The sequence below is a fragment of the Caretta caretta genome, chromosome 7 (genome assembly GCF_965140235.1).
Source record: "Caretta caretta isolate rCarCar2 chromosome 7, rCarCar1.hap1, whole genome shotgun sequence".
In the NCBI taxonomy this organism is placed as follows: domain Eukaryota; kingdom Metazoa; phylum Chordata; order Testudines; family Cheloniidae; genus Caretta; species Caretta caretta.
Window position 1 is genome coordinate 64284859 of NC_134212.1, and position 23516 is coordinate 64308374.

General features: G+C 37.4%; 1 protein-coding gene across 1 annotated transcript in view; it reads left to right on the forward strand.

Annotated features, from left to right (window-relative positions):
* LRMDA (leucine rich melanocyte differentiation associated) overlaps positions 1 to 23516 on the forward strand; it is a 951314-nt gene that overhangs the window by 790862 nt on the left and 136936 nt on the right. The window contains exon 6 of the mRNA XM_075130766.1: positions 20344 to 20431. Within this exon, the coding sequence (XP_074986867.1) occupies positions 20344 to 20431 (88 nt within the window). The remainder of the gene's footprint in view (positions 1 to 20343; positions 20432 to 23516) is intronic.

Consider the following 23516-nt stretch of genomic DNA (forward strand, 5'->3'; position numbering starts at 1 on the left):
GAATGACCCCCACCAGGATAAATGTCGTAATATGCTGATGTAAATTGACGTGAACCCAAAATATCTGAGCCTGATATTTAATTGGCCAGCTGTACTTCAGTATCATAAATGATGACTGATTAAAGCATTATCCTGTATTATTTCATGTTCTCCCTACTGGCCATAAGAAGACAACACATTTTAGGAAAAGGAAAAAGCCATGTGGCTGAACATCACAGAGTAATTTAGAGATTATCTTAATTCCATGTCCTTGGTTTTTCATTGTACATTTTTAAATTACCTCTGTCCTCCAAACAAAAATGTGGGATGTATCTTGAACTCGTTTACTTTATACTCTAGGCTTCATTCCTTCTTTGGTGTAACTTAATTTATATGTTTATTACTCTTTGTCTGAAGTAGTTCTGGCTGAGTTCCCCACTTCAAATCCTAGTTTGAATTTTGCTCCTAACTGTATCCCATGGTTTTGAACCCCTTTGCCAGTATGAAAAAAATAAATGCATCTCTATCAAGTTTAGTGATCCATGATATCTTTCATAATTTTCAAAACATTTGGTAGGTTACTTTGAAGTCTCTTCTGTTTTCAAGTGAGAATGAGTCCAGCTCACATAAACTAGCTGTCTCAGTAGATATACTGTCTGTCTTTATAGGTGTATGCATTTTTTCTGCATATGTCTGCTTATTTATATGAGATTGCTACAACTGCTGTTTAAAAAGAAAAAATAAGAATCAAGGAAATTAAAAATGGAAAAAGGTATTTCTAGGCTATCCACTCCATAGGTCCATTGTTAATGCATGCTATATGCTGTGTTGTTGGTAAAATGGTACCTGAAACACAATTTTTTAAAAAGATATCTAATTTATAATTAGGACTATCATTCCTATCCCTAATGCACTCTCTCATACATAGCTCTTGAAAATACCTAGGTATATAAGAGTACCGTGTTTTCTCAATAGCCAAATTGCAGCAGGAAGAACTAGGCTGAGTGGGAGTAGGGGGAACATTTGCTCTTGAATGTCTTAGTTTTGTTGATTTTAGTCATATGTTAGCATTTATTTAAGAAATATATTGAACAATATTATATGAGACTTGCTGTGGTATGCACAAATTAATTAGCTACCAATTTATTTTTCCATTGCACCTTTCCTCTAAGGGTCTCAAAGTTCTTTGGAAACACTAACTGCTGAATTCTCACATCAGCCCTGTGAAGCAGTTGGTAAGACGTATGATATATAAGGGTAACTTCACCCACTGCTGAAATTCTTCGAGAGTGGAATGCAGCAACTACACAGCTATACAAGGCAACAGTTTAGTATAGGAAGTGAAGTAATATCATAGCCAATTGAAAAGGCCAGGTGAAATTTAGGAGGAAAAACTGAGTTAGAATTTGGACAGGGCAATGGGGTTAATGCCCTTATGGTTTCAGAAAGCGTCGGGGATCTTTACAGACATGAATGATAAGTAGCTTATGTGAAACTGTCCTCAGTGTTTTCTTTGATGGCCTGAATATTTGTCAGTGTTCTGTATATAAATAATTGCATATATTTTGCGTGGTACTGGGTGGGAATGATGAGTGAAAGAGTTGGATGTTTTGGAGTCCAACTGATTATTTCTCTGGAAGTTTTTTTTTAAAAGTTAAAACAATGATGGGCCTAAACTGGAGCATTGGGTCCTAAACCCCTTCATCTTTTGGGACTTTCAGATTTGAAATCTTCAGCTAAGACTTAATATATTGATTGCTGATTAATAATGGATCTATTTTTGAAAGGTGCCTATCCACAACTCAATCACATTTGCAAAAGTTAAAATACAATCAGAACACAAGTAAAATTTCCGGTTGTCACACTAAAAGTAACAAGTTGGCCTGTTTAAAAAATGGTATTTTCTATGACAAAATTCAAAACAAACATATTTTTCAAAACTTTTTTCTGAAATTTTGGAAGTTTTTGACACACACAAAAATGAAAACCATTTTTTTCCCCAGAAGCTGACTGTTTTTTTTTCATTTAAAAAGAAAAACACTTTTGTAGGTGAAACATGCTCACTTTAAAAAGGCCAATTTATGTCTCTTCTCTCCCCCCCACCCCACCCCCCCACTGTGTTGAAGGAAAATTTTGACCAGCTCTAATAATTAACCACAGCAAAAGCTGAACTCCAACAAAATTCACTTTCCCTATAAACACCATTTCCTATGTCCCTTCCTTTGCAAAAGCCTGCATAAATAATTAGCCCTTGTAATGTGCCCTGAAGGTCAGCAAATTTGAGATGTTTGAGACCAACAGGGAAGTAGTTTCCAGAGGTGAAGGACTCTTAGGGAGACTCTGTCAGCTACCCCAGGCATTTTCACAGCTAAGGGGCATCAGCTCGAATGTGTCTGCTAACAGCAGTTGTGGCAACATCACGTGGAGAGGTATATGGTCTCTGAAGTAGGCTCTCTTCTGCCTTTCAGTCGCTTTTTTTTACAAGGAGAGAGTCTCTTCAACATCAGTCCAGAAGATAGAGATGGTCTTTGTCTTCTCCTGCCCAGCCATTGCAGAAACAGAAAATTGGACTGGAACTTTCTCTGATTGGAACTTTATGGCCCTTTCTCAGAGTTAAATATAGAGCTCTGGTGGTTTGTGCTTTTGGGGTCATCTAGGAACTCTTATCCAGGAAGGAATAAACAAAAATCATGTATGAGAAAATCCCTTGAGTCACAAGAACACAAACATTCTTTATCTTCCTCCTCCACTGAAAAGATTGAAATTCTCTGGTAGGGATCAAGAGGAAGAATCCCTGACAAAACATTTTCTCCCCATCTCTTCCGCTGATTTCTTACAAAGTTATCCACTCTGGACCATGTGAGTCTACCATTGGGAAGGGAACTGTTTACAGAAAGAAAGTGAGACAACAGTAGCGAAGATGGAGAGGCACCTGCAGACCTATTCTGCTTTCCTCCTCACCAAATCGTTGATAGGAATCTCTCTAGGTTACAGGGACTGCACCTCTGTCCCCTTTCTGGTGTCTGAGTTTACCCACTTAGGAAAAGGCATGAGGCCTAACTCCTATCTCTGGGTGGAATTTCCCAATTCTTCCATCCTTAGACCAGGACCTGGGCTACAGCATCCTGTGTATCATCTTGAATCATTCTTTTCCTTCCTGCTTGTTTTTTCCAGGCAGCTCCCTATTAAGTTAAACCAATATATTTGTACAATAAAGATCCCAGTAACCAGGCGTATTCATAAATTATCACAGGGCATCTCCAAAGCTGTCACAGCATCTAAACTGATCAGGAAAAACATTGAAGTGGAGATCCTTGAAGACTACTTTGCAGTCATTTCTCATGGCAATTTCCAGAATTTCTTTAATTCAAAATAAGGGATGAGGCTATTATGCTGTCCAGGCCAAGGTATGTTTATAATAATTTACCAGAATTCTTAAAAAGATTTTTCAACAGTCTCTCTAGGGCAGTGGTTCTCAACACGGGGTACGCATAACCCTGGGGGTACGAAGAGGTCGTCCAGGGGTACATCAACTCATCCTGATATTTGCCTAGTTTTACAACAGGCTACATACAAAGCACTAGCCAAGTCAGTACAAACTAAAATTTCATACAGGCAATGACTTGTTTATATTGCTCTATATACTATACACTGGAATGTAAGTACAATATTTATATTCCAATTGATTTATTTTATAATTATATGGTAAAAATGAGAAAGCAAGCAATATTTCAATATTCGTGTGCAGTGACACTTTTGTATTTCTATGTCTGAATTCGCAAGTAAGTAGTTTTTAAGTGAAGTGAAACTTGGGGGTAGGCAAGACAAATCAGATTCTTGAAAGGTGTACAGTAGTCTGGAAAGGTTCACAGCCACTGCGCTAGGGAGACTCCAAAAGGGGAAACCAGTCTCTCCTAGAGATAGAGGTGGTCTTGCCTTCTGACGATGCAGAGCCAAGGAAGAACCACAATATGAACGATGAGCCTGGTATTCAGAGAAGAAAAACCACCAGATATCAAAACTTACTTTTAAAAAATTGTCACTACAGCAGACTTGCCATGTTAGCACATTTATCTGATGCAGTGGAGTTGGCCGTTATATTATCATAATGTTACATCAGCATGTTGTAAGGGAAAAAAATGTTTGGAGCTTGTTTTTGTTTGTTTGTTTTGGTACAATTCTGCCAAAATGTTACAGTATGTATTGATGCCTGAAAGTCCTTTTGGGGGCCTATGAACCTCCTACAATTATAGCATGCAGAGTCACCCCTACAAACTGGGGAGACCAATGAAATGTCAAGATGCGTGCAAGCCATTTATGAGTTACTCATAGTGTAGATTGTGTGCATATTTAATATTTGTTAATATATCTCTCCAACGTGAATGACCTTTTGGATACAATGAGTATCCTGCAGTATACTCCTAATGAAACCCCACCTCCTTGGTCTAACCCCCACAGTGAGGCACCCCTCCAGTAGCTTTACAATTCAAATCCTCCATCAATTCTTCTCTTGGCATCTTTCCCCAAATTGTCAACGTCTTTGAAAGATGGGCAATGCTATGAAGGGGAAATTGATGTGTAAAGCTGATTTTTATCTTGGACCCATCTCCAGCTGCTTAGCACAATTTAAATGTTGTGCCAGTCAGACTGAGCTGTGTTGCTGGAGTGTGGAAGTTCAGCCCTTGTGCTGATTGCATGTATTGGTGCACTGTTTGTGCAATGCATGGATCTTAGCTTCAACACCGTAATAACTAGTTTTATAATGCAGTCCACATGTTGCACAATAGCAATCACACCTGGGAATAAAGAGGGTGCACGAGCTATTGGTGTGAACACTTTAACACTGAAACATTTTCCCTTTTAAAAAGGAACTGAGGTAAGAGGGTATTCAAGTTATTGTAGCAATTAGGTTTTTTTAAGTTGTCTGTCTATATGAAATGTTTCTGAGTAGGAAAAAAACCTTGGTAAAATATAAAGTTTATTACGATGCTAGACTACATTATCCTTGTCAGATAGATTAAAGCATTCTCCTAGTCTCTGTTCTATATTACCATAACAAGTGAGGAAATAATGTAGTGTTGTTACACAGAGCAGCTTATAAATTTTGACATAAGTGTGAGAGAAATCACTTGAAATGTGAAGCAACCAAGAGGAATAATTAGGAGCAGCAGAATGATCTCAGTAATATGACAACAGTTTCTAAAGCATCCCACAGGATTGAATTCGTCAGGTTTGCTTGACCTATATCTTTAATAATACAGCTCATTGCCCTTGTATTGAAGCTAGAGGGTAGGACAAAGTATGAGCTTTATCATGTTTTAGGAGAAATTGCAAAAAGTTTATTTATTAACACACCACAAAATGGCCCATTTCCATGATTACCAAACAGTAAAGCAACTTGGGCCACAGTTCACCACACAGAACACTCCTTTTCATAGTCAGGCTTGGCTGGCAAAAAATATTATGTAATACTCAAATAAGACAAATGGCTGTGTTGGCAGTGGAAATAACCTCCTGTTTAATTAGAAAATAAGAGCTATATGGGACAGTAAAAATGGTTACTACTGTCCTCAGTCACTGTTTAATAAATATGATAGTGCTGAAGATAATGCTAAGTGTTATTTATTTGTGCAATATCGCAGGCTTAGTAATTGTTCATGTTGATAGCTACCCTGCATGTGGAATGAAGCTGTTTCAGAATTTTCTTTGTTCAATTCATAAAAAGGGAGATGACCGTTTTTACATTTTAAATGTTTTTTTAAAGGCTTAGGTAGATAGTTACAATATTTTTACCTCTCAGTGGTACTGGGAAGGATCTATTATTGGCTTTAATAGTTTATTAATAAACTTTTCATTGCTGACTCTCTCTTTCTCAGAACACAGCAACAAAAGCTGAAAATATTTCTTGAAGGTAGTACTTTTTATGCTGGGTGTCCTATCTGCAACCGAGTATATGTTTCTTCATCCACCAGTGTAAGTAGGGGAGTATTATTAAAGCTCTTGGTGCAATTGTAATTTCCAATTTCTCCAGTGCTATGGTTATAATAAAAAAGAAAAGAAAATCTTGATTTTTTTTTTCCAGCACACTCTTGACTCCCATTGACTTCATTCAGAGTTGTGAAAATCAGCCCTTTAGAGCTCAGTGCTAGAGACAAAAAGATTTAAAGGCAGGCCACTCACTGTAGGGAATAGATTTTACCAGCAAATGAGCATCAAATCATGTGTGTGCATCCCAAGTTTCCCTTTACTGGGTCGTGAGGTGGTCAGACATTGACGTTCCAGCTGAATTCCTAGATTTAGCCTTGTATATTTACCGGCTGTTTGATTGAAATGTCGGCTAGGCACACATTTTGCAATGTGCTTTCAATAACAATCAGCTCTGTGTCTTAGTGCAATTGCTTTTGGTCACAGTCTTTCTCTTTCGAATGCACTACTGTAAGAACAGGGATCTGACAGAAAGGCAAAGTCTGTGATATTCCCTGTTCTGATCCAACGGGGAAAATTAAAAAGATGTTTGTTTCATCCATGTGCTTTACCTCCTCCTTCTCCCTCCCCCACCCAAAAAAGTAGACTGTGTGTCAAGAGGCAAAACAAAACCAAACCAAACCCCCTTTCTTCTCACAATTCACTGTAAGCTCCAAAATCCTCCAAAATCCCCAATCTCCCTTTGCAGTCTGGTTCCCACTCTTGAGCTTTCCTCATCTCCCTCTGAAAGAAAAAAGCTCTTCTTTAAGGGACTGATAGGTTGTAGAGCGATGCTTAGCAACAACATTCCTGTGCCTTAAGTAGCTGCAAGCCCCTAGCTGAACCCTTTGATGTGACTGTCAGGGCAGATTTATTTTGTTTTAGCACATTGTCTACTTGTCCAGATGTATCAGGAGATAAAAAGGAGTCAGGTTTACACTCTTCCTCCCTCCCCTTTTTTTTTGAGATGTAATTAAATCCTGTTTTTGATGAGTCTCCGAGAGATCGAGATGAAGAAAACGGGAACTGGCTCGAGTAGAGGGAGAGGAAACCTACTTGCTGGTCTAACACCTGCCAACGTAGGAAAATAAAGTGTAAAGCCACAGTGCAATGTGTTGATTTGGTCCTGCAGAAGCCTTAGATTTTGTCTTTTCTCACATGCTGGTAGTTCACCAGAGCAACAGAATCCAAGAAGACCCTTTTGAAAGCAGTTGTCATGTTCCATAGATTCTCTCCAACTTGTCCGGTTTTTAATATTTGTTTGGTTAGTTTGAAAATAATCACTGTCTCTCTCTAAAATGCTAGGTTTATTGATCACTTATACTAGAAGAACTTTTGACTGCAGTAGGTGGTTGTCAATCAGATGCGTGAAAAAAGGAAAATCTTTGAGCCTCTATGGTCTTGAATTAACAAATCTTCTGTGCAAGGCAGGGCCTTGCTGAATTCTGCCAGAGAACAAATACCACAGATAAATCCATTTTTGTTTATTTGCTTTTTTAACTTGCACATTTAGCAACACTGTTCTGAGCGCTATTAATAACCTGCGGTGTGCAGTGACAAGCCTGATTCCAACGTTCAGTACACTGTGGGCATGCCAAGTGAATAAAATGCTTGCTTTAATCTGCTGTTACAAAAGTTACTCTATTTGCATCTTAAATAGGTTACACTATAGCACCCCCTTCTGCTGACTAAGCTGTCTGACAGGAAGCTTAGCTCCAGCTCAGTTTTCTTCCCACATGCCTGTAGGAAGACTACTTAAAAGCATTTTCTAACCTTCCAAAACTTTTAATTCCCATGTCTGTTAAGCAAGGAGAGCAACATACCTGGATAATAGCTATCAAACTAATGTTAACCTTTAGGGTCAAGCTTTAATTTTCACATAGATTAACTTTTTATCATTCATATGTCAGAAGGAAAAAAATCATTAATTTTCAAAGTGAGAAAGAATGGCATAACAAACTGAAAAGCAAAGTTAACTCTTTGACATTGCAAATTACTGGACTTAGGTCTGTTGTATACAGTACTATACCCAATACCCCACTTGCCAGATTGCTATTGCCTGAATATGTTCTGAAAAGATGGTAGTGTGTTATATGCCCTCTTCTGTGGAATAGCCACGAAAGCAATTTTCCTTGCTGGTTCTAAGTTGACATCTGATGACCCCTGGAAATCAAATTGGCAAGGGAATTTAAGAGTTTATAGACCTCCTGTATTTCAAAGACCAAAATGTGATTTATTTATGGTAGCCAAAGGAATTCACTTATACTGAACTCAAATACAGTGAAATCCATCTATAGACAGATAGACTGATGGTCTTTGATTTCTTCAGTGCACTGACAGATGCCCACTACAATGCTGGTAAAAGTGAACCATTGCAGATAGCAAAGTTCTGTTAACCTAAGTAGAGGATTCCACTGTACATGTGTAAATGTTTATTTGTATATGTACAATACACCTACATGTGTAAATATCTATGTATGTGTCTGTATAGTCTATATGGTACTATGCACTGTTATATAATATAGACTCAGAAGTACCCTAGCTCACAGATTCCTGAAGATTAAGCATAATTTTCAACTATTGGACTTACATTCAGAAAATGAAATTGCTCTTTGGATGTCTTCTTGCTGAGCACCTCCTGCTGGCTAAACCCTGGAGTTCAGAAAAAGCACGTTGGTTCGATACCGAATGTAATGCAATGTATTTTGGGTTGGCTTTTTTCGTACGAAAATAGTGCACAAACACTTCATAGTGGATTAAGGATGTATGTACCAAGATCAACAAAGTATAGAGGTGACAATATATTCTCTCCCAAGTTGTGTCTCAATGCACGTAAGTCCCATCTACTTATTGGGATTTGGACATAAACATCTGATGGAAGAATTTGGCCAGCCATCTGTAGATGTGATAAAATAGGTGAAGGGTACACAGGCTAAAAATTAATAGAATTCAGAGATACTGAAATTTTTACACATTCTTAATTTATTTACATGCATATTTCATAGAATCATAGCGTATCAGGGTTGGAAGGGACCTCAGGAGGTCATCTAGTCCAACCCCCTGCTCAAAGCAGGACCAATCTCCAATTTTTGCCTCAGATCTCTAAGTGGCCCCCTCAAGGATTGAACTCACAACCCTGGGTTTAGCAGGCCAATGCTCAAACCACTGAGCTATCCCTCCCCCCACTGAATGCATCCGATGAAGTGAGCTAAAGCTCACAAAAGCTTATGCTCAAATAAATTTGTTAGTCTCTAAGTTTCACACTTACCCATCTTTTTGCAACTTCTTTCTGAATTATTATAAGTTTTTTCAAAGGACCGAATGTTGTTCTTTAAATCTTGAGAGATGGTTGCATGATGTAATGCAATGAATGAAATGTAATAAACATGGAATTAAGGTAAGAGTAAATTGGGAGCACAGGCTTTTGGCTCTTGGGAGGATCCTGCATCTGTCCATCTAGAAGTGCATTTGTGGTTCTCTTTACAAGATATCTCAAGGAATAATTGTATAAGGCTGTTGGGATTTCCGGCAAGACTTGCACAGTTGTTCATGAAGGCTTATTTTCTGTACTGTTTAATAGTTTTTCCCCCTCTGATACTTTAAGACACACCACTAGAATTTTTCGTGTGTGTGTGTGCATATATGCATGGCATAAATAAAATGAAAGCAGCACATAGGCTGCATTCTCAGCTTTCTTTACTGGAACATAAAAAGGTACATTAATAGAAAGTGAAAGACAACACAAAACATCTTAGTGTGTCACACACTTAAACATTTCTTGCAAGGACTACATTTTCCAAAACTTGGAAGAGCAACTCAAGATCAGCATGCTCTGCAAGTCTATTGTATATTTTGTTGGGCCACTAAATGCTTGCCACTGGTGGGATATTTTCCTGGTTTACTTAATGATAATCTTAGGAGAGTTAAGAATCCAGGAGAATTTATAGTTTGATTGTTTGGTTTTATTTTCTCTGCCATTTAGTTGAAAATCATTGACCCACAACTTGAGTTTATTTTGCCAACTATTGGCAAGTGTTAATCCAATCACTTGAATTAGTATGTCAATTTCATAATTACTCTAACATCAGATCTATCTCCTATGGGGACCAGTGTGCTTTAAAAGTACAATTTTGTCCTGTGGAGCCGTTTGAAATCAATTATTCTTATTTAAAAATCCAAACTCAGGTTTTGCAGTGGATACGCTTCATACTGGATTATATAAATGGATCTGCTTTCTACAATACCGTTTTGCAGTATTTAATTTCTCATATCTGTACCTTTCCCAGTAACAGACAACACTATGCTGCTGGAATTTGCAGCTATGGTGCTTCCTTTAGGACCGGATTCTATTATTCATTATGTTGAATGGTACTGAACTAATGGAGGAGTAAGGATCCACTTAGCATGAGTGAAAATATTAGAATCTGGTCTATAATCATGGAGGAGGTTACAATGCTGAAGGCTCTTCCTCCGCACCCCACTCACTTAAACTTGATCTGACTAGCAGAATCTACCCCAGCTGCTTGTGCCCTCAATTATAGATACTTTTAAAAAACTATTAAAAACAAATATTCTTTAACCCAACATATCAAAGTCAGTTTCTTCTGGCAGTTGACCACAGTTTGAAAAAAAAATCAGTGCTAAATATAATTCCTGAAATACTTGGCTTCAAGTGATAATATGTTTTAAGTTGAAAAACAGGTCTTGAAAGTCAAGGAAACAAATGCACTGTTGTTATACATGTACTACGTGTTACAGTAAAACAAATCAATTCAGGCTGCTTAGAAGCAGTCACTGCCTTGTGATTATATTTGTGTAGTCTTGGGCCCTTTGATCAAAGAAAGCCATTTCAGGCTAGGCCTAATCCGGGCTGCTTTAAGGTGTTTAAATGGGAAAAAAAAAGGTTGACAACAGCTGGGATTTAAATTTACTTTTGCCTAACTTTTGTTTTGAAAAGATTTCTATTATTCACTGCTTTCTTTTTCATACAGAAGATGGATCATTGAGTAACCTAAAAGCGAAAGAGGATATGGGAGGAAATGGGTGGAGACTTTGAATTAATCTTCTGAGGAAAAATGTTTGATCAGAGGGTAAGAGAGGATGAAAACCTCTGATGTTGACAGCAGGCAACTTTCTGACTAGCGTGTGATTGACATCTTTGAGGCTCCAGTGGGGAGCTAGTATCCAGCCAGGCTCAGGCATCCTCTGTCTGTGGGTGGTAGTGTTAATAATGTGGCAACTGGAAAGATTAATTGTGGACAAGCAGCGGGATTACGAGGAGGGCTTCACAGGTCTAAAACGAACAGTGGTAGGAAGGCTTCTGATCTATCAGCCCAAAAGGAAATTAGTTAGGGCAGACTGGAGCAGCTTAAAAAAAGGGAGGAGGGAGCAATGGGAGAGGGAAGTATTTAGGATATTAAAGCAAAATGTGAAGAGGATATTGAAATAGGTCATGAGGGGACGGGACCAATGTTCTTGAAAGGTAATATGCCCTTTTCAAGAGGTAGCTTGAAAGACCTTAATGCACTGCATACTTTTACAATATGTTCACAGTTGAACTTGTTTTGCAGTGAACTGGTAACCAATTGACTTGCTTAGTGGTTTGAGCTGCCACAGAAGGTAAAATTCATTATTCATTTTGAAAATGTGGTTCACAATAAATTGTTTGTCCACTGCCACACGTAAATTCAAGTGAATAAATATCAAAGGGCCCCTCAGTGCAAAATACCTTGGAGAGAGTTTACTTAAGCTGTATCTGCAAGTAACTATCCACTGCATATTTTACTTCCCACCCTTTTTGGTAGTAGTAGGGATTTTGCCAATAAATTCTGCGTTACCATTAAAGAGGCTATTCATCATGCTTACTAATGTTATTAATCAAGATACACCACAGTACCCTTAAAATGAGATCATTTTGATAAATCATGTACGACATGAAAAGACTTTATTCCTTTTAAGTGCAATTTAGACTATAATTTTTTCCCTCGTTTATGATTCATGGAAGAAACATGGATAAAATTCCCTTGCACATTTACACCTTATCTCCAGTAATAATTCAAAACTGCTCTTAGATGAAAATTCAGGGTCTGATTCACCAAAGCTGAATGCCAGCTCATTATTTTCTGGCATTCAATAGTCCAAAAATAATGTCCATACATTAGGTACTATTCACAATAGTTAGATTTGGCAGCACACTAGACATATCAATTACACTCAATTAAGCCTAAATGAATAAGAATTCTCTTATGTTCATTTACATTTTTGATCCAGTTATACCCAACCTACCCTAACCTTGCAGTTTTATATTAGGAAACCAAAAATTATAACAAATTCAGATGTGGTTTCTAAGTGATTGTCTCCTATACATGAAAATGAGGAAAATGCATTTTCAGATGCCACAAGTTTTGTTAAGCCCTGTGTTTGTTTAAATAACCAAAACGGTTACTTTTCTGGCGATAGGTTATCAGAGCTGTGATGCTGACTCCAAATCAGAAGGTCACTGTTCTCTTTGTCTTCCAACAACCACAATAAATCAGCCTATTCTTTTAATAGCATCAAATCCAAAGGTAACTGATAAAACTCTCCAGAAGAGATATTTGTGAAGCTCCACCTCACACTCTTGATTATAAGTGAGACACTTGTACTATTCATTAAACTGAAGAATGTCTGAAATGTTGCACTATTTTTTTCTACTATTGAAATAAATATTGGATAAACGTTTAATTATTCAAGTATTCCAGTTTTTTTTAAAAATGTCAGTAGCGATATTTAATTTGGATGGCAGAATTATTTAATATTTGGTATTTCTCAAACCATGACTCAGAGGGGACTGGCTGAATTACAGTCTGCCCTTTACTTCCACCAGGATTTGAAGAAAAATGGTTGATTTCCAAGAATAACAAGACTATTTATGTTTTCTTTAAACATTGGTCCCTATAAATTGGGTTGCATGTGGCAGATGTACAATATATCCGGCCACTATGTGGAACGAGCATTTTGCAGCACTGTCCAAATCTTGGTTTTAGCCGGTGCATAGGGAATTCAGGAAATAAACATACACATATCCTATTTTATTTTTAGATTAATTAAGTGCCAATATTTCTCAGAAACTTTGGTAGCCATCTGTCAAAGTATAGTTGAGTCCTTTACCTCTTGGATGGTGCAAAAGTGTCACTCCTTTAGTTTTTGTCTTTTGTACTTTGCTTCACTTCAGTATGTGTGAAGGTTGTAACTCTTTCTCCACGTCATTATAGAAGTGACTATAGATTCACTTCCCGGTCTGAAAAAGCCTTGACTTTTGATGTGGTTCAAGCTTTCTTATTGAAAGTTTCAGGTTGTTATACAAGAATAAAGTGAAGCAGAGTAAAGCCTTTATCCTATTGACATCTGCCCTTCTTTCTTGTCTCATGGATTCTGCTCATTATTAATAATAATATAATCAAATTGGTAGACCCTTTCCCTACATTTTAAATTTAATCCCTAGTAATATTCTTGTAATTATAGACTAAAATAGTGTACTAGCAAAAAGTAGTCAGGCTGTGTGTCACTCTAATGGAACATTTTCATAGTTGCTATTTTTAATTAACAGAATTAAAAAAAACAAAAAAACCTGAGTCCCTATTTGCAAGAGTCATGTTAAAAATATCCTCATTTTCAGTAGCACTCAGCAAAATATCACAAGCACAGTTTGCTTAGAACATGAGCATTCTTAAGACTTATATACCGGGCAATGCAGTTTCCCCCACTCCACCACCCCACCCCACCCCGCCCCCCACCTTAGCATAGTATTCATTTGTGGTTTGTTCCCAACCATGGTTAAATGTCTAAAAACAGATTTTGAAACAAGTCACTATTTTTATGTGGGGTAAGTAGGTCATCTCATTAAGGCTAGAAAGATCAGGCAACTTGTGATAATGCCGTGCAGCTGGTATTTCTTAGTAATTAAAATGACTCTAATTTATGCTACAAATTTACCAACACAAATCCCCCGAAGTGGGATCTGCAGTTACAAGTTCGGCATGAAAAATATTTCCTATGTCATTAAGCAAAGCAAACTTCCCTGTGTAGTCATGCCATGCCACCTGTTGGCTTCTCTGAAACATGACAGGGTCTTGGGATCAGTCATGGAAGTTGTTTGACCTTTCTCTGACCTCTAACCTAGTTCACAGTAGAGTGGTCCTGAACAAGACCTTCCCTCGTCTGCTTAAATAGTAAGAGCTCTGATAAGCCCAGCCTTGTCAGTTCTTAAAGTCTCCTTAATTCTTTCTTCTTTTTTTAAGTTGAGAAATAAAGCTGTCAACTTTTCAGTATATGTCCCGAGTTAATATTAAAGTTTATGGCAAAAAAAAAAAAAATCCCCCAACATAACAGTTTTAAGAAAGTTTTATCTTCTTGGTGTGCCTCATGACCTGTTATATGGACTCAGAGTTAATTTTTTGTGATATAGTAGCAGCTGAAGCCCTCCCGCCCTCCCCCGGCCAACTAATGTCAGGTTTCTATGGTGCTTGATGTTGTACAAATGTATGATAAGAAACAGTCTCAGTGCCAGTGTGACTCCAACAAAGTAAACAGATGTTTATGTAGGGAACTATAATAATAATGGTAGTAGTAATCATAAAGATTTTAAAATAGTGTATGTGTTAAAACATTACATTGTCAAGCATTGAGTACAATATTTAAGTATATTTACAACAGAAATCTTAACACTGAAAGAGGAAAGAAAATGATTTTAAAAAAAAGCAAATGTGAGTTGATCCCTACTCATAATAATATAATTATAATATAATATAAATTAATTATAATACCTAGCTCTATTATAGCGCTAGCATCTGTAAATCTCAAAGTGGTTTACAAAGGACATCAGTATCATTATTCCCAGTATCATATTGTCATAGACATTTTGGGAGGAATGGTTTAATAAATACAGAAACTGGGTAATGCAGTGATTTTGTTCATTCCACGTCTTTTTTTGCAGTGGAAAGTCATAGAAACTAACAGGATTTATTTAATGAACTTTAGTTTTGCATTTGATGATATAGATATTATTGGGTTGATGATGACACTGTAGTACTATCTTAAATTTTTATTTTCATTTTAATTTGAATATAAATTTATAAAATGACAAACGGCACCATTCTGACAGAGTAGGTGAATTTGACCAGCCTTGTTAAATACAGTGAGTTGGTGTATGAAAATAAACAGCAACCCCACAAAACACAAGAATGGCAGATAATCATGCAACACAGATAGAAAACAAAGGCCACGCTTTCTCTATACATTACTCTGAACAATGTTCGCTTCAACAGTCTTTTTAAAAAGATGGGCCTTGTAGTGTTCCATTAAAATGCAGAAGATTCAGTCTGAGTGGAAAAACACTGCAATGGATAGAAAGAGCCTTTAAGCATCCCCAAATGCTTACAAATTACTGAACTGACATACAAACTATATACACAAGAGTAACTTTGGCCTGTATCCAGTATTTCTTATTAAATCCTACACTCTTAATTCTTCTAACCTGTTCCTGTTTTACTACTGATAACTAGCCATTCTGCTACTACTTTTCAGGTCATACCATTTTCCTAAATCTTTGCTCGGTTCATATTTTTCTCACATATAGATGGGTAAATGTCAGTGACACATAGTGTACATATTTGTGAGGTTTATCACCCTGACCTGAGTACGTGTATGTGTTTGTATTTACATGAGAGGAAGAGAGATATCGAGGTCTATTTATATACCTTGATATGTATTAATATGGCAAGATATATATCAACTCCTATTTATTCTTGAGAAAAGATAAAGGCTAGATTTCCCGCCCCCCCCCCCCCACCCGTTCCTCCTTTATAACACAAAAAGTACAGGCTGCTGAAACTAGACAGCGTTGTTTCCAACTTTTGTATACTACATACAATATCTCATTTTGGGATGAGCAAGTGTGGCATAAGTACACAATAAGAGCTGAGTGATTGTGAGTGCATTCTGGAATTGTTGTCTTTTAGAGTATTTGTTTAACTGCATTGTTAGATTTATAGCTTCTAGACTTTTTTTTATAGTGGAAGAATTTGGTAGCTACCCTATCTCATTTCTAAACATGCCAGCGCTCTCCACTATCTATCTGTTGGGTCTGCTCTGGTAACGTCCAGAAAATGCCTGCTAGAACTAACATTTCTGTTAATAATATCCAATGAAAAGTATGCCTGAGTTTAATGTATTCAGCTGGGGAAATCAGTTTCTTGTGCAGTTAGCAAAATGATCTTAATAAACCATGTCTTTTCGTAAGTGCTCTGTATATCCATTGAATTCTTTTAAGAGAGGATGCCAACTTGGTCTTCTTCCTGTGTTATAAAACTTGTCAGATACAATGTATTAGTGACTATTACAGTTATTGGTGAGCGTGTGTGTGTGTGAAGAATTTATGACATGTCATAGAAATGAAGATGATCTCTCATATCTCAAGGGTAAATATTTCAAGATAGAAAACAGAGAAATGCTAGGATAGGAATGGTCACTATCTGCAGCAAGTTGAAAAATACCTCATATTAACGGGTCTCTTTGGGATACAGCAGTATAGCACATGAAGCAGCACCAAACGATTCAACAGAATACAGAATTTCAGAAGCAAGTGCCATTGTTCTAATTAAAACGATCAAAACTATTTTTATTTACGGGTGTGCTTTTTCTTATTTCAGCTTTTTAGGTAGTCTTTAGATTTGGAAAAGGTATTGAATTGAAAGCCCAGTAGACTTTTGTCTTCTATTTTGTTTACTTAGGATTGAGTTTTACCGTTCCTACTCCAACAGAACTCTGGAGGATATTCCTAAAGAAACGTTCAGACCCTGATTTGGCAGGGTGCTTAAGCATGCGCATAACTTTAAGCACTTGAGTAATCCCATTTACATCATTTAAACTACTCACATGCTTTGAATTTATGCATTGTACCTTAGTATCATACTAAGGTACAGATTATCAATGTTACCTGTTGGAACATTCTTACTAAACCCTTCGACATGTTCCCAGTAGACAGAAAATCTCACTTCTTCACCCATTTTTCCCTTTAAGATATTTGTAAGTTATGTCCATTCAAGGTCACTTTTGCACTGTAACTAGAACTTCATGTGCAAATAGCAGAACAATCTGAAGACAGAACTCTCATATGTCAATGCTATCACCATCAAAATATTCTTCTGAATATTAAGAATAATAAATCTACGCAAGTCACTTTGGAAAATAGCTTAGGGCACCCTCTCAGTAAACAGTAAAAAGAGAATTTGCGGCTTCCTTCTACTGGCACACAGGTTTACATAAAAACTTGATACAGGATTTTCACTCAGTTGACATTTGTGCAAAACAGTCCGATCCCTATATGGTATTCCATGGAATTAAAGCTTTTGTAACTGAACACTTAGCAGAAAAGTAATGAAAACTGTTGTATACTTGACAGGGAATTACATACTGTACATAAAACAGCAGCAACATGCCAATAAAAAAATCTTCTTCTTCTTGCTTTTCCTAAAATTGGAAATTGCCCCTTCACTACAATATCCTTTTTAGAAGCTCTGGAATTTTGCTCAGTCAGTGGTATTTGCTGAAAAGGCCATTTCTTCCAGTAATTTTAGGAAAAGCTATCATCAAACTGTCAACAGCCTAAATTGTGATTAAAAGCACCAAAGAGAAACCTTCACTATTATCAGAGTCCCAAATATGAGTACTTGAATAGACAGATAACATCTAGAATGTATAATATGAGGCCTCCATGTTGAGCTTTTGGAGAGACTTTGCGGAAAAGATCTTATGTTAAATAAATTATAATCACAGTTATCCTCATCTTACCCAATGCTACCAGGCCAAGATAAAACAATAGAGCATAGTGGACACATGCTCTGTACTTCATATTTGGGACTTATTGCATACATTAGTGGCCTGACCATTTGGGGGCCTGATCCTGTGAGGTGGCAAATGCCTTCAGCTCACATTGTCTTTATTTAGAGTTGGAGGGCATTCAGCATCTGGCAGGTCTGAACTCTTGTCTGTATCTTCAGCTGGTGTAAACTGGCATATTTCAAATGAAATCAGTGCACCTACACTGGTCACCAGGTGAGGATGTGATCTGTGCCTGTGGCCTTTTCAGCTTTGGATTCATGTAGTCGGAGGGTATAATAGTACTGAACTGCAGGAGGCCGTAGGAGAAGCTGTGCAAGAATTAGCTATGGAATCCCTGTCATGATCTGTAACGTCCTTGCTATTTCAGGAGTCCTATATCTGTTGTAAGATGTCCTTTGTGCTAAATAGTGCAGTGTTTTAGTGATGTGGCTAGATTTCTGATAGGTACCAAGCTACAACTGCAAAAATCATTCCAACATATGACCTTGTGTGAAAACTGAAAATGGGTCTCCAGAGTGAAAGGCTAGTATGCTAATCCACTGAGTCACTTACCTTTTAAACTGTATTAGCATCTACAAAAGTACAAAAAGAATGACAAACAAAAGGTTTCTAAATATTCATAGACTTCAAACAGAATATGTATTCCTTATTTTTATTGTTATCATTACTATTTCTAAACCAGTGTCAATCATCGTTTTATTCCTGGTAACCTTTTTAAAAAAATGGAATCAGTGTTTCCAAATGTTTGAAGACCTGCTGAGCCAAAACATTGTAGTCCCATTTTACATTAAAATTGATATTCTCATCAACCTTTGTAAATTATTTTTTTAAATATCTGTCCAATTAAAAAGTCTGAATCAAACAGTGAGTGATTACAAAACCATTACAAATACATAGTGAGGTTTACTAGGATTACTTTGATTTATTAGTAGCACTCATGTCAATGGGTGCTTGGGGAACCTCACGCAGTAGACTATGGCTACTCTTGTCTCATGACCCATCCCATACATTGTCACTGGATTTAAGAAATAGCTTAATGGTTGCATTTCTTCTTCCCCTTTGTTTTATCTTCTCTAAAAGTCATCAGCCTGATTTTTGTATCTAGATGAGTGGGTTGCAGCAGTAGGAAAAACAGTGTGGTGAAAACTAAGTGCTTCACCTCTACCACACTAGTACCTCTACTACTACTGTGCTGCCAGGAGCTGAAGCAGCATGGTCAACTGAGCCAGGTGCTCGCCCTTGGAACTGGGAATGCACCACTTGCACTTTATACCTGGGATGCTCTGGGGCAGGGCCAGTGCTAAGGTTGTGCAGCAGGTTGGCCTGTTCCTTTGCATCTCCCTCCCACCACTTTGCATGGACTTTCCTTCCCCTGTCACTATGTAATATCAACCCCTGCTGGCAGCAGGGGATTCCCATGTCTTTGCAAATGTCTAATCTTAGGACTTTCCGGGTAGCGGCACAAATCGCATCTGCTCCAGGCACTGTGGAAAGGAGGCACTAAAGAAAACCTGTATATTTTAACACGTATTTTACAATCTCTAACACTTTTTTTTAAATGAGGAAAAAAAATACATCTTTTTAAGGAATACTCTATGGGAATGATACATGTTCACAAATAAGACCTATCTTTTGCTTTAAGATCTCATTCCAGCAACACAACATTGCTGCCCTGTAACTCGAAAGCATAAATAGAGCCTTGTTCTGATCTTTGTAATGCTAGGTGTTTATAATATTCCCTTGGGATGCAACCCTGTCTCACTGGATAAAATGTACTTTGCCCTGGATTTAAAACACCTCTATATTTTCTTTGGGTAACAGACAAAGGCATAAGATCTGGAATTCTTCTTTATTGTGGGGAAAATTTGGGATTGTGTTACATAGAGTTGTTTTTGTCTCTCCCCTGAACTAAATATGTTTTTTTGGTTAAATCAGGCTTTGCAAATGTCTCCAACTTTTGATACAGGTTATTTTTCCTTACAGCTGTATATCCTATTTAATTTCTTTTGCACAGTGCATTATGAACATTCTCATTTGTGACATAACCGTTTATCTTCCAAGTGAGGCAATGAGTAGGGCAAAATATATTTTGTTTTTATTTTTAAAAAGGAGGTGATAATTAAATCTACCTTCCTATCCTGCTGAAAGAATCTGCTGACTGATGACTTTCATGCAGGCAAATGAACTCGTATTGAACTATCAATGACATTTTTAATGTTGTCAAAGGATTCTTAGTGAAAGTATCATTTTCTAAAGCTGTGATGTGCGTTAGAATATTTGTTTAGTGACACTATTCTAGTATCACTGTAGGGAAAATTATGGATACTACGTCCTTTTGAGGACTGGCAACTACATTTAAAATCCTTACATTTTCCCACGTGATTATTTATCAGTGTTGCATATGACTGTCAACTCTGTGCATCTGTAATCACATCAATTAATCAAAACATTAATTTTGCACCTTTGGTTAGTCATTGACTTTTTTTTTAGAGTATTGATAATATTTGTTTTATCACACAGGCCTCCTCCAGTGACACTGCCTCTGTCTCCCCTGAGACACACTATACGCCGCTGCCTTCAGGATCCAGGGATCTCACCAATCACAGAGGTAAAAATTAAGCTTCTATTGCTGCTATTACTACTGGTAAACTTTGCTGTAAGGCCTTCTGAACGCATTACTGCTGCATCGGCACTTTAGTGAGAACACTGTGCTTTTCAAGCAGTTGATGAGAAAACCATACCTGTCAAGACTACAGATTTTAACTATATTAAACAGGATTTAGAGGTAGTCTACTGGGAAAGCAAATAAATCTATGGAATAATAACATTTAGCGATTTAAAAAAAACATAAAGAGATTAGAGTACTTAAATATTGCTAAGTAGATGATTACATGCAGCGCTGGTGATTTTGAAAGAATTTGTAAATTCTAATATTTGTGAAGAGAGAGTTATTTTGCAATTTAACAATTTAGGGCTACAATTTCAAAATGTTAACACATTTATATTGCAATAAAAAGGGATTCTGTTCTGTTTTTCAACATTAAAAGGGGATCAATGTGCAATTTTACTGATCCTTAGAACTTCAAAACCACCTTGGGCAAATTCTCAGATTCCTTCACCATGCCTAGGGAAAGCAAAGTTCTGAAAGCAGGCAAAGAACTGTTGCTGCCATAAAGGTAGCATTCCAAGCCACTTCACCCTTTGTTCCAAAAAAGAAAGAATTTTGAAAACCTTGTAGCACTCTGCAGCCAGAAACACGTATGGGAATAGCCATATAAATTTCCCTAGTTGCTCATTGGATTCCACATCATTTTAAAATTATAACTCTTTTCCCAATGGGATTGATGTAAAGTAACCAGATACCCCTGTTGAATAGAGACACTCACACTCCGTAAAGACTACTTAAATCAAGGCCAATCTTATATTTAGGAACTGATTGTAAGTTGGGTTCCCATCTATCTTTGTGTACTGAAACTGGCTTAGCCTCTTCTACTGGTTATTGAGAGACGGGAACAATGTGCAACAGCCAGTACTACTTGATGCTTCCGAGGAAGGTGAAAGAGCTTATATGAACCTGACTGATCGTGCCAGACTTTTTCTGAAGATTCACAGAAAGTGCTGAAAGTGAAGCAAATTGAAGGTGTTAAAAATCACTTCATGTCTGGCCTTCCTGATATGCGTTACCTACCATTTCCGGTAAAGAAGGGACTGAACCAAAATGCTGGATCTCAGCAAGCCCCAGACTTTTAGGATGTAAAAATTGGAGCCCGTCGAGATGTATTATTGTGGCCTGAGTCCATCTTTAATTTCTCAGTAAATGCAGTTGTCTTCAGATTGGAATCCTCCTGTTGGTTTAGCTGGCTAGGTTCTATTATGAAAAAAAATTAGAAAATTAAAGAAATATCATCATGAACAAGTGAACATTGCAATTGCCTAACAGTGAAAGAGATTATTTTAAACTAGATTGATATATTCCAGATGGCAATTCAGATGATAATGTTTTACAGTTATGTCCCTAAATTATGGATTAATTTATCCTGTAATCCAGTTCTTTTTGGCTGTGTCTGGCAGCAGGAGCATGTCTTTATATGGCTGCACATTTAGAACTAGGTGAGATGTTGTCCCATTGCCTTCTATGGGACGTGAGGGAAGTGATAGCCCAAATATCTCTAGTTTTACCCCCTTTACTGTTCATCTCTGTGAACAAGAATGGAGAAGAATTCTGCTATTAAAAATAAACACAACAACAATATTTGCCTTGTCACTTTTTGATAGGGGGTGCGTTTTGGATTTAGAACCTAACACACACAAAATTATGCAATTCATCCCTACCCCCCCCCCCCCGGCCCTCCTCACTTTGCATAGTAAACATGTGTGCTGTTGTTTTCCTTGATGCTTAACCATAACTATACCTACAGTGGGTGGGAAGAGACCATATTGTCCAAAAAAGGGGTAAAACTGGCCCATTCCAACAAGCAACATGTATATGGGCTTAAGAAAATAATTAAGGAACCTGGCAGAACACCAGCTGCTATGAATAAAGTTTGGAACAACGTGATAGCAGGATTTACTTGACCACTTAACTAGTTTTGAAAACTAAGAAAAGTTGTCTAAGCTCACAAATCTAAAGGAAGCTTAATTAGAGTTAATGGAGCGACCTCCAAGAAAAAAGCAAAATCTGTAAACACACCATTTTTGATCCACACTCCCAAAGGTTTTCTCTTCTTGAATGGTCTCAATCTGATGTGAAATGGTTGAATCAACTGTTACATACAGAAATGGAGGACCCCGAGAGGTCATCTAGTCCAGTCCCCTGCACTCATGGCAGGACGAAGTATTATCTAGACCATCGCTAACAGGTGTTTGTCGAAGCTGCTCTTAAAAATCTCCAATCATGGAGATTCCACAGTCTCCCTAGGCAATTTATTCCAGTGCTTAATATGTAAATATTGGCAGCTTTCAGAAATACTTTTCAACCCAAACTGAAAGGGAGAATGGCCATGAGTTTGTGAACACTTTTTATTCATCCCTGGGGGGTCTTTCTTACCAGAATCTGAACTGCTGGCAAACAGCTCAGTGCTAGCAGTAAATTAATTCTTCTTTGGGTCTGGGAGGAAGAGCAGCAACATTGGAATGCATTGGACTTGCAAAGTTTTACATTGACAATTTTCCCTGTATTTTATTTATTTTTCATATTGGAACAAAGACAGCAAGCTGTGCTCAGGCTACACAGTGTAGCTTTTCATCTTCATATTTTACACTCAAGAACTTACCATAGTATTTCCAGGATTGATTTAATCTTCTCAGGATGATCCCATGTCTTGGATGCGCTCCTTGCACGGATTTTATAAGTTTCAGAATCATTTCCAGGGTCCACAAAATACCACAGTTCAATGTCATCTCACAGTGTTATGATGTGGGAATACAAACACCATGATATTACATCAAAATACTGTGATACCTGAGTTGCCCTGCTTATGAAGACAGCACTGTATGTAGTTCAAATTTACCCCCTTCCTAAACTTCAGCCTAAGCTTTCTCCAAATCTTGTCTGTTACTAGGATTTTCCTTATAGGACCATCTTTGTCTCAGACCCTAATTCCCTCAGCCTGATTGAAGCACCAATCCCCCTACTGTTCTGTTTGGAATCTAACTGAAACTATCTGTTCATGTGGCTCGGTAGTACTGTCCAT